Source organism: Scophthalmus maximus, chromosome 14, assembly GCF_022379125.1.
Source record: "Scophthalmus maximus strain ysfricsl-2021 chromosome 14, ASM2237912v1, whole genome shotgun sequence".
Classification (NCBI taxonomy): Eukaryota; Metazoa; Chordata; class Actinopteri; order Pleuronectiformes; family Scophthalmidae; genus Scophthalmus; species Scophthalmus maximus.
The window spans coordinates 12,100,218-12,112,500 of NC_061528.1; the positions used below are offsets into that span (position 1 = coordinate 12,100,218).

General features: G+C 44.5%; 1 protein-coding gene across 1 annotated transcript in view; it reads right to left on the minus strand.

The window, feature by feature from the left end:
* The window catches only part of myo10l3 (myosin X, like 3), a 51,842-nt gene that overhangs the window by 36,890 nt on the left and 2,669 nt on the right, over positions 1 to 12,283 (minus strand). Inside the window, exon 2 of the mRNA XM_035651618.2 lies at positions 515 to 613. Within this exon, the coding sequence (XP_035507511.1) occupies positions 515 to 613 (99 nt within the window). The remainder of the gene's footprint in view (positions 1 to 514; positions 614 to 12,283) is intronic.

A 12,283-nucleotide genomic window follows, 5' to 3' on the forward strand; every position in this document is an offset into this window, starting at 1 on the left:
CTCTCTCTCTCTCTCTCTCTCTCTCTAACAGGATTTCCTCCAGACACAAAGACCACCGTGCGCTGCCAAACAGCTCAGGCCGACGACTCGTATGACTCGTCACTAGGAGCCCATTCCTGTCATTCTTAACTTCATTACAAAAGGTGTTGATCCCACAGCGGAGGCCTGAGATGGAACACGTGCGCAAACAATTAACCCTCTCACATCAACACAGGACTACTCCTTCCCACGTTATAGTACAACCCTGCTAGTGTTAACAGGAAATGCGGGGAAGGGAGGGGGGGGGGGGGGGGGGGGTGTGCGGGGGTCTTTACATGTACACACTATCAGTCGTAGCCTGTGGGATATTTGGTGGTCATTCAAATTTATTGAAACAATTTCCTTCCGGCTTTAAAATATATTTTTGGCTTCAGGGTGGACTTGGAAACATGGTGCATATGAATCCTACAAGGTACAGATACAGCACACTGATGGAGGTTCGGAAATGTTTTAAATGAAAAGGAAGTGTTCTTACCTTCCCATAGTCGGTGGTGAGGACCAGGGACGAATCATCACAGGAGCTGACGGTGGAGGGGAGGAGCTGCTCTTTGTGTCTCAGCCACACACGGACCCCCTGCAACACAATGGCCAGCACAACACCATTAGCATCTGGACGCAGGGCTTGTATTAGAATTGACTGTTTTCGTAGGAAAGCACTGCACATTTGCATTGCAAACACATTTTAGAAATTTAGCTGATGCATATGTAGACGATAAAGACCAAGGAGGGCAACAGTCAAACCAGAGATGAGTTCAAGAAACATTCTAATTTACTATTTAGGTGAAAGTTCACGGCGGTCGTTTCATTCAGAAGATACAGCAAAGATTCTCCTAGAAAAGCAGGAATCATGTCTTTTGGTTTTATCCCCTCACTGTCGTTTTTTTTTTCCGTTGCCCTCTTTTCTCAGCGTTGCTCACTGCTCTTTGCCACATAGCTTCTCCCTCACCACACCATACTGGCACAGTTATCCTCTTATTAAACTGTCACCGACGTTTAGCGGAGAGAAGCTGTTTGCAGGGCCTGCATGCCGAGGGTGTGTCCGAGACTAAAACCACCAACTCAGAGTCACACACACTCAGTTAAACTGTCAAAAAGGCTTTCAGACTTCGGTTGTGGGACTTCTTTACTCCATAAAAAGAGGAGAATATGGCGACGAATGTGTGTTTCCCACTTAAGCACATCAATCAATACAAATGCTTGTCTGTCCGTCGTCTTTTCTTCTTTTCTCTATTTCAAATCGGGCAAACCACAGCACACTTCTCACCATTTTCCCAACATGAGCGCTACAGCAGATCCAGACGCCCTGGACTCCTGTGTTTGTGTATCCATGTGAAGTCACTGACCTTCCCAGATGTGTTTGTTGGCAGCTCAGTAACCAGGAGCAATAACAGGAATCTGAGGCTGATTGCTCAGGCGGACGGTCACTTCCTTACAGTGTTGGAGGATACATTTATAGATCAGAGCGAACGCCTCCGGAGTCTATATCGTAAATCTATTAGGGTGACTTTATTTCACGTGTCACGGGGTCAAAACAACATATGAAAAGGGGTTAAAAGACGAAACATATGACCTTTGAGTAGTAATATAAGTTAACACAAACATCTGATGATGAACTTATGGCCGATAACGACTTTTGCATCTCAGGAAACTCTCTATCAGCTCGTTTTTATCCCGGAGAAACCTAGATATTGTTCTACAAGCTTTCATTTCCTGTCGTTTGCATTATTGTAACCCTCTTTTCACCTGCCCGAGGCAACAGAGTTTGAATAAATTACAGGTTGTCCAAAACGCAGCGGCCAGACTTCTCATACAACCACGAAAAGAGAGCATGTCACCCCCATTTTAGCTCCTCTTCATTGGCTTCTGGTAATTTCAGAATTGATTTTAGGATTTTATTGCTGACTTTTAAGGCCTGTTCTGAATCTGGACTTCAGACAATGAGCAGAGTCGTAACCTGAGGCCCTCACCAAAGGCCTTGCTCGCCATTCCACAGTCGCAGCAGAGGACCAGGGCTCACAGGGCCTTTTCTGTTGGGGCCCCCTTTCTTTGGAACTATCTCCCTGAGGAGATCCGCCTGGCACTTTATCCTCTTTTAAATCTCTCTTAAAGACACATTTTTATAAGTGAGCTATCTCTCCAGTAACATTTTTACTCTTGTTTTTCTGACCTAATGTTGTGTGATCTTAATTGATTCATATTTTCCTGCCTTTAAATCTTTTTTTTTTTACTTGTAAAGCACCTTCAAACTGTCTTTTGAAAGATTATCATTTTAAGAAATATTTTATATTTTGGAAATGACACTTAATAATTTTTTTTCTGAGATGTAGGTGAGAAGATCAATTCAACTTTGCATGTCTGCCTGTTACATTTAAGATTTCATCCAGCAGCTGGTTAGTTTAGGCACTTTAAAGGTAAAAAAAAACATAAACCTCAACAATTAAACATTGTATTTGCCCTGTAGAAGGGCAACAGAGCATAAAAACTGGAGAAATCAATATGCATGGATTCCACTAGGAAACCTTATACAAGGTCACCACTTCAGACATCAATCCTCATTAACTATTAACAACAGAGTGTCGCGTGTGCGCACACACACATACACACACATAAAACCATGGGTCAGAACAAAGATCAAGATGCTTGTGTTTAATACACAAGACGTTTACGTGAAATCCTTTCTGCTGAGTCACAGAGACAAAGAGGGAATAGGTCCAACACAAAGAAGATTATTCTGAATCCGTTAAATGAACTTGCTCAACAGCTCAAAAGAATGACTGGTCTCTGCAGTCTTTTCTTTATTTTGTGATTCTGGTTTCCTTCTCGGACAAAGGGTCACTCAGCCCAACCAGCCAGTCTGAAAACCTACTTCCATCATCACAGATTTTGTTCCCCCCCTCTCCTTCAGTCAGCTAATGGAGTGCAGCTAAATGTGTCTCTCTCTCAAATCACAGGGGAAAGCGCTGAGTTGGATAAAGGGGCCGTGTAAATTAGGAGGAGGATGAGGCGGTGGGAGAGAGGGGAAAGAGGAAGGGTGCAGGCACCTGATAATGTCCCGCCTCCCATTGTGTGGAAAAAAGAAGAGGCAGACAAACAGCAGCACGAGGACAGACATATCACACAGGTATTACAGGCACATTGACAGATTTTCATTTTAATATGAGACAATTGGCGACTTCCACCCCAGTGACCAACTGTATCTGCCTGGTACCAGTTTGCCATGCACGGCCCATTCAAGGAAAAGCTGCTTCACATGAGCTCACTGAAGTCCAGTGAGGAGATTATCAGTGCTTACTCTATAGATTTTAAGAAGATCACTAGCTGTTATGTAACTGAAAATCACAGGGGCTCGAATTCAGCTGGTACTCCCTCATCTTGTAGTGTTTGGGGTTTTTTTGTGCTAAAAATGGGAACAGTGGAGCCGACAAAGTGAAGAAGCATGCAGGGTGTATAGGCAGCAATGAGTAGATTATGTGATTTATGGAACAGAATAAGACAGCAGGCGAGCAATGGAAAGCAGTGGGAGGCTTCATAATACTGTGTGTCTCTACACCACATTACAGTATTGCTCCATTTAGGAAACTTTACTGACGCAAACTATTAAAGAATTTCACTTGAATGGTTCAGTCACTTAGTCAGAGTGTTGAAGGTTTTCCAATCATATGGACTGGGATTTTAAAAGATAAGGTTTAAAAACTCTACAGAAATCTCACTGCAATGAAGACCTTTAGCTGTGGGGAATGGTCAAAAAAGCTCTAAATAATTTTATCCTTCAAACATAATGATATTCAGATTATACCTTAAACAACCACAGGGAAGTGTCTGGATAACTGTATAATATCTGCCAATAAAACTTAAGTTGCTAGTTAAGTGGCGGGGTTCTCCAGTGACTTGACACTCAAGAAAGGCAACACCAGATGTGTTTTGTCTGTGTGTGTGTGTGTGTGTGTGTGTGTGTGTGTGTGTGTGTGTGTGTGTGTGTGTGTGTGTGTGTGTGTGTGTGTGTGTGTGTGTGTGTGTGTGTGTGTGTGTGTGTGTGTGTGCGTGTGTGTGCGTGCGTGTCTGTCTAAAGACTGTGAAGCCAGAGGGTCCAAAAGTCAGCATGTATTGTCTCAGCAACAGATGGTCTCACACAAACTCCTCCCCCTTGTCCCCTCCATCCTCAGGAGCTTCGTCACCGAGTCGGGACAAAGGCACCCACCTCTGACTGAGAGCTCAGAAGTTAACCAGGCAGAAATATCCCAAACAAAGGCCAGCTGGGACGCAAAGGAACATGGGTGTCGGCTTGTGTTAAGACCCCCGGACTTACCTGCTTTAGCACAACTGATCACCCAAAGAAACTGTGTGTGTGTGTGTGTGTGTGTGTGTGTGTGTGTGTGTGTGTGTGTGTGTGTGTGTGTGTGTGTGTGTGTGTGTGTGTGTGTGTGTGTGTGTGTGTGTGTGTGTGTGTGTGTGTGTGTGAGTATGTGTGTGTGTGTGTTTGTGCACTTCTCGTGTAAAAAGTTTGATTATCAGGTGTCAGTTAACTCAACTCCCATGCCTCTGGTAACCAGATGTTTTAATTAGGAAAAAACAATGCACAGCTGGACTGCTGCCGTGACACTTCCAGCTCAGGCTAATTTCAAATTCTGGATGCTGCATTTCACTGAGGCAGAACTGACCGACAGCAGTGATCCGATCCACCAGAACGGGCTGCACGGTGACGTCCCATCATGCTTTCTGACACAGAAACCACGCGGGCTGAATGATGTGATCCCAGAGTTGGAGGCTTGAGTTTCTGCGGCTTGTATAAAGACATCCAGCTGAGAGATTTGCTAATGAACGAGCCTTGAATATTTAAGGGCGTACACGTTGCGAGGTGCCAAGGCTCCTTCTCTCCTGCCTGGCGTAGCATGAGCACAGCAGGTATCAGGTGATCGCATCAGTCGGAAAAACAAAAGAAAGCTAATTAACTCCGCCTGACTTGGACACAGATGAACAATTAGATATGAGAAGCTTAGTTCTCGGATCATAGAGTATTTCCAGGGCCCGGTGAGTCAACGTCTGCCCAGCGGACAGCAGTGAGCGACAGTCAGGGCTGATCACTAGCCAGGACCGATGCCCGGCTGAGGAATGAGAGCGTCCAGCTGGATGCCTGACAAGCGTCTCATCTGTAGTGCCGCCGGACGTGAAAGAGGATAAACGTAAGACAGGAAATTATCCACCAGGAGAAAGCACAAATGCCATCCAAAAGAAACTCTAGCTGCACTTTCACTTGTATCTCATTTAAAAAGAAGAAGTTGTTCAAAAGCACATCTCGTATTCTGGTTCTTCCCTCTTTCTACACAAATACAGAAGGAGTACCAGCATTACCATACGTAAAGAGAGGCGTGAGGCCAAGTCACCAACCCTCTGTGACCCCACTCAGTGTCCAGGACAGATGTGCCGTCTTGGGCTTTGAGGGGCTGGATGACCTGCATTTAACAAGGTCAAACAGCATATTGATGTTTGCTCTCATGTTTCATGTAAATTCATAAGAAATAAGTCTGTCGTAGGTAAAAATGACCTGGTGTTCACCTAGGAATAGTATTTCTTGTTGATACATTTTTCTATTTCCTCTAACTTTCATGATTTGGGACTGTGGAGATTTGGGGAGATCATGAAGAAAGGCATCTCATGTCTCAATGTTTTGCTGAAAACTTAAGTTAACATTTTTAGATATACTTCTATATTTGGCTGTAATATAATTCACCCTGAATAATAAAGTCACAGGAATGTCTGTAGCCAGCAGTATTTCAGAACCAGCTTACAATGGAGAATTTTATTGCTTTGTCTATCAAAACCAACGTAAGCCAAAATCAGGGATTGTAACCAAATCTCCTGTATGCTGAATGAGTGGACTGAGGAGCAATCGGCCAAGTAGCTGGGGAGATTAAAAAAGTAGGCTGAGTTGGGGGGGGAAATCTGGGCAAAGGTCCCTCCGGGTCTTTGGCCACAAGATTTCCAATGAGGCAAATGCTGAACATCCTACGAAACAGCAAAACCACAGCTGAAAGTTACTGGATATGATGTCACAAACCCAGGAAGACAATTGTTTATCATTTTATTAGCTAAACATTTTGCTAGGTATTTAATAAAATAAATGAAAAATGGGTTGACTTGCTTGTATGTGGGAATTGAATTAATTATTATTTTTCAACTGTTCAGTTGTGCAGCTCCACTTGGCCAGTCGGGGGTTAAGTTCCATGATCCAAGGCTCCTCAGCAGTGGTTATTGAGGGAAAGGAAAAGGGTTTCATTCGCTTACGTGCACAGATTTTCCAAGGATTCAGTCGTGCAGCTCTCTGCGGACATACTGGCTTTTATAACCATCAGGTCACCAGGTCATCGGGTTCATCACATAATATATGATTACGGAGTGTTCCAAAGAATAGATAAAAAAATTGTGATTTTGTATCATTGCACCTCTGCATGCCCCTTACACATTTTCCTGTTTCTTTGTTTCCTCACTACCACCGTGATGTGTGCCTGCTGCACACGGTGCAGTCGCTGCCCGCAGCAGCCAGTGAGTGGGTGTGGGTGGGGAAGGGCAGGGCGGGTGGGTGCGTGGGTAATCAGATGATTAAAGGCAACCTCGAGCATCTGTGCTGGAAGACTTATGAATTAATGATTGAGGGAGCAGCTGATCAGAAATTAGCTAATGTAGGAGGAGGAGTCCCAAAGGGAACTCCCCCCAGTCTGTGGCGGAGGCGGAGGACAGGAGGGAGGTGGGGGGGGAAAGGTGGAGGGTGAGGTTCATCAATTGTTCAGGGAACAGCCTGAACCAACCCCCCCCCTGCAGAGGAAGCTATAAACAGACTTAGAGCAGGAGGGCCAACCCGACATGTGGCTCAGTAACTCGGTGATATCACGCATCATTTTCATATTAGAAGACTGTATTTGTTGAAGTAGAAGGTCTGTAAATGATTAAGTTATAATGCAACTGTGTCACTGGGTTAATAGAAAACAAACTCATGCAATGCAGCAGCAATTTGAAACATCACTACCCTTTAAGCTATTTCCATTAACATGCTAAGCAGAACAAACGAGTCACAACATTATCCTCGAGACAAAAAGTGTGTGCAGGCTTTTTTTAACACGTACAGTATGTCTGGTGTCTGTCTGTCTCCATCACTGTGTCGGAGGGGGGTGGGGTTTTTACAAAGAACCTCCTCCATTGTGATCTGATGCCGCTAATCTGTCGTGCTGCTAAAGAGCGTATTGGGCAGAATTTGCATTACAAATTATGTCTTCAGGAGCACAGCAGCAAGAAGAGGAGCACTTGACATTCTGCCACATACTCCTGGCACAGGCTGCTGCTGTACGTCCTTATCCTGTCTGAACGTGTTGCCACTCCACTCCTCTTCCTCTGACCAAAGTATAAGCACGTGTGCTCAGGGTCATGATGCTTTACTCAACGATAAGAAAAGAAAGGTTGCAGGATGGGATGAAGAAGGAAACAGATGATGCGATGACTGCACATTTCATTGGATTTTCAGCAAAACTTAATTACGTAGAATATCTATCTGTGATCTACATACACATCCAATCCTCTCTGCACTCATCTCCAGGCTGGGCCGCACAGTGGGGACTCCAGAGATATTTCAGGAATGCTAGTCAGTCAGGACGGTCAGAGACTGAGGACGAGTGTATGTCTAACCGTGTAAAGACATCTTTAGGTAACCAGGTTCCTGTTACACTGCCTTTGACCTTTGCTGTCATAATTCATGCTGTCCCAGAAAAAATTGTCCTGGACACTGGAGGCCCCTCCTGTCTAAGTTTATAATTCTGGACATGTGCTACATCACTGGAAAAAAATCAGATGTGAATTAATCGACTGGTCATTCAAAGTATGTTTTTCAGTATTTAATGGAAGTTGTAATTTCTCTCTATGCATATTCTGGAAATGTGTCATTGTTTTGTGCCATTTTCTGGACATATAGATCGCTGTATAGATCAGGAAATGATTCATCCATTACTCAGAGAGAGAAAAAAAGATAGTAACAGATTTAATTGATAATGACAACAATGAATGATTAACATTTTGTAATCTCCTCCAGAACCTTCGCAGCACTCAAGCCTGCCATGTACAGTGCAATCTTGAAAACATGGTACATTCCTTCGCACGTGAGTCTCATTACGTCCCCGTATCATACTACAAAAAGCCTCAGGCTTGACCACACACACACACAAACACATTTAATAAGCCAGACTGAAAATGGATGGGAAAACTAACAAGTTATGACTTTGGTTTGTGCCATGCTGTGGTGTTTGCTTCTGCAACACACCAAGGTGCCAGTTAGACTCTTCTGACCATGGCAGTCCAGGCTCATGTAGTGTGGAACATATACTTAAACCCGGCAGGGTTTCACTCCTGAAATTATAACTGTAGCAGTAATTTCATCACTGGAGGGTCAACAACATTATTATCTTTTTTTATATTTTTTTCCCTTGGACTATATTCCCTTGTGTTGTTGCAATGTTTTTTAACTTCAACTCATTGTACGGTTTAAGTTAGAGACACACACGTACTCCATCTCGTAATGGGCCGCCTGCATGTAATCACAGGGGGCTAAAAAAGGAAAGTCAACATCTGGGCCGGGAGCAGTAATCACAGGTTAGCTGTTATTAAGCTGCCAGGCGAGACCTCTGAACTGAGAGGATTTAAGCTACATACACACTTATTACCAGCCCACAGTGTGTGTCAGGTAGGGCAGCCAAGGTGAAGGCCAAAAGACATTTATCGTGTGTGGATAAGAAGCGATAAACAGGAACTTTAATTTTCTATCCTGGACAAATACACTCCACACAAATCTGGCAGGATTGATCTGGTTCAGAGTCCAGCTTTACCTGCTGGAGGTGCTGTTGCTGAAAATCTTCCTGAGGCGTGAAAAAGGAGACAGGACAGCGTACCTGGCTGCCCCGTGGTAACATGAGCAGACCACAGAGACATCCCCTCGGCCCTCAGTATGAACAACAACAAATCACACAGACACCTATTCACTTATAAAGATCTTATCGAGAAATTGTCGGTACGTATTAAACAAGACAATAAGAAACTCTCCTTTGAAACAATTGTTTTTCTTAACTCACTTGATCTAATATCTCATTTGTACTTTTCCATGTCCCTGTGGTCCTTATACTGAAGAGACCGACCACATCAAACCATGAGCTATTACGTGATGTACAAGTCCAGACTTGGTTGTCCATGACTGTAGAGGGGATTTCTTCATTTCACTTGGAATTAACTGCTCTTGCAGACGGTTGATGGGATGTTGTCTTTCGTCGTAGTCTTGTTGACTTGGCAAATCGGTGATTCACCTCAGTGCCATGAAGCAATTTATATTTAAGAGAAAGACACGCCCATGACTACCCTGATAGGGGCAAGCGCACAAACACACACACACACACACACGGATGAAGGACAGGAAGGACAGGAAGGATAGGCGTTTAAGAGCAAACTGAACATACTGCAGTCTAAAACAATTAGGCCAGTTATTAAAAGGAACAGTGAGACATTTCAGGATATACCCTAATTTGCATTCTTGCCAAGAGTTCTATGAGAACATGTGTACTACACCGATTGACCGGTGACAGATGGAATTTATGGTTTAGATGTCAGAGAGTAACTGACAGTAGCTCCAAGCCTCCATGACACGTTTCCTAGCAAGAAAAGGTGCAAAACTTTGCATGTCCACCCAGGTGTCACGTGTCGTCGCCGCTGATCAGAGCTAACGAGTTGATGTATACTTGTGAATAGTCATTTGACCTGGAAATGAATGACGATCGTACCTTTTCACACTGGAGACAAAAGCCAGATGTTAGTTGGTGTAAGTGGGGTTTTTGTCCAGTGTGAAAGAGGGGGCTTTTTTGTAGAACTGATATCATCTGGGCACGACTTTTTACCCTTTGGTTTAGGGACAAATCAAATGGAGGAGAAGGTGCCAACTAGGAAGCGTTACCTTCACACCAGTTCCCCACTCTTTCCAATCTTTGTAATAAACTTAGCCGTCCAGCTGCTGGACTTAGGTAGGTTTACTTATCAGACAGATTTGAGGGTCCATCCAACTCATCCAACTCTAGGCAAGAACGCAAATAAGCATAATTCCCAAAATATCAAACTAACTGGAACGAGCAGACAAGAAGACCACCATATGCCCTGTGACAAAAGTTGCCACGTCTATTCATGCAGCAACAGTTTGCCCATCGTCGTGAGATGAGGGGGAAGATTCGCTGTCGAGAGATGAAAATGTTCTTTCTTTCTAATGGCTACAAATACTGTTGGCTTTATCTGAAGAGCTTGGTAATGTAGCAGGTTAAAGCTTAAGTCAACAGCATGGTGTCAGCAGGAGGTTATGACAGCACCTAGCTCCCTGTGTGACGGTCAGCCCGCTGATAGACAGGCCTCGGGTTACAGAGGCACAGGAAACTCAAACACAAACTGTTGAGGCGAAAAGACTGTATTGAGACAATTATCCAAATGTTGGTCGTGGCTACAGAGCAAACTTGGTCAGGGAGTGTAGAAAAATGTTTGTTATGTCAAGATGGAAAATTTCAACTCAACAAATTCCAATATTTTTTAGGTTTCCAAACCTAAATTGCCTCCTCTGACACTGAGAAAATGTGTCATTATGAGAAAATATTATCCATGTCATTCGGTGTGTGTGTGTGTGTGTGTGTGTGTGGTCAGACAAAGGCTGTTTGCAATTAGGCCCGGTGCTCTGGTGATGGATCAAACCACCTCCAGACTCAACCAAAGCTGCAGCAGTAACTACTGCCTCCATAATACCTCCCTCTGTTTTTACATACACAACCAGCCCTGTTAATTCACCACGACTTTGACACAGCACTTTTCATGAAAATCCCCAAATCCAATGCGATAAAGTGCACAATAACCACTCCAAGTTTATTAAGACAGCTGCTTAGAAACGCTGAATGCAATAGCCAATTTTTTGTAGCTTTCCTTCCTTCCTTCCTTACATCCTAACTTCACTTCCAGACTTTCCTTCCTTGCTGAGAATCTGAGATCATCGTTCCTCACCTCCGGCCATACGAGCGGCCGGAGGTGAGGAACGATGATCTCAGATTCTCAGCTCTCCGAAAGTGCCAGCTGGAGGAAGTGACAACTGGGTAGAAAAGGCCCTGCCATCACACGAAAAAAATAGTCCACCCTCAGGAGCAGCAGGCTGGCCTTTCTCACGTTACCCATGTCGCCACAGAATGCTTACCGAGCGTGCCGAACCCTCGGCTCCAGCTTCAAAGAGCCAGACGTAAACAGCACATAGAGCTGTGAGGGATGTTTCGGGATGGGGAGAGTGTGCATGTGTGTGTGTGTGTGTTGGTGTGGAGGGGGGCAGTGGCGATGGTGTGAAACCTAAAGCCTTGGCCACCGCCGCTCTACAATGCACGGATGACAGGCGGCCATGACCGGGAATTTCAGGGGTCAGGACGAGGAATTTGGGATTCCCTCTGTCAGAGTATATTTGAGGTGGATGGAATTTGGTGTGTAATACAAGGAAGGAGTTACCGGGAGTGGACAGGTTCCTCGCGTGGCTTCACAGTGTGTAGCAGCTGCTGCTATAAGGGAAACCGATTACCAAGTTTAGAAATGCACATAGCTGGGATTCAGCTTCGTCAACAGGATGTTTCACAAAGACATGAAATACCTAAGTGGTGCTGATATGTTCACACACACATACAAAGCCACACGAGACCATGTGTGAGACTAAACAGGACATAATTACACATTCCCCGATATATGGAAGTCTGGGTTGACCAAATCGAGCAGCCTGTCAAGATCTCTCACATGGGTGGTATCCATTCAGAGAACCGGCTGGGTGTGGAGCAAAGAGAGTGGCGTTGAGGGTTTTATGGTGTTGTGTGGGCGCCCGAGAGGAAAAGGTGGCGCTGATGGACAGGATGGGCTCTCAGGATATATATCGCTGACCTTGTACATGCCACTCCTCTGCTCGACAGCTGTCTAAGTCTGACCCCGTCGCCATCTTCATCATCGCTGCTAACGGTGACGTGCAAAGGGAAAGCTGTCTCTAGATTTGTACTTGATAAATACACATCAGTGTTCCTTTCCAACAAAGCTGACATGCGAAGGAATCCTTCTGGTCTCAGACTGCAGAATCAGAATTTAACCTGGGTTACTCCAGTTAAATGAAAACGTTTGAAAAGTCTGACCACATTATAAACGTGTCCACGTCGTAACTGTAGCTTCCAAG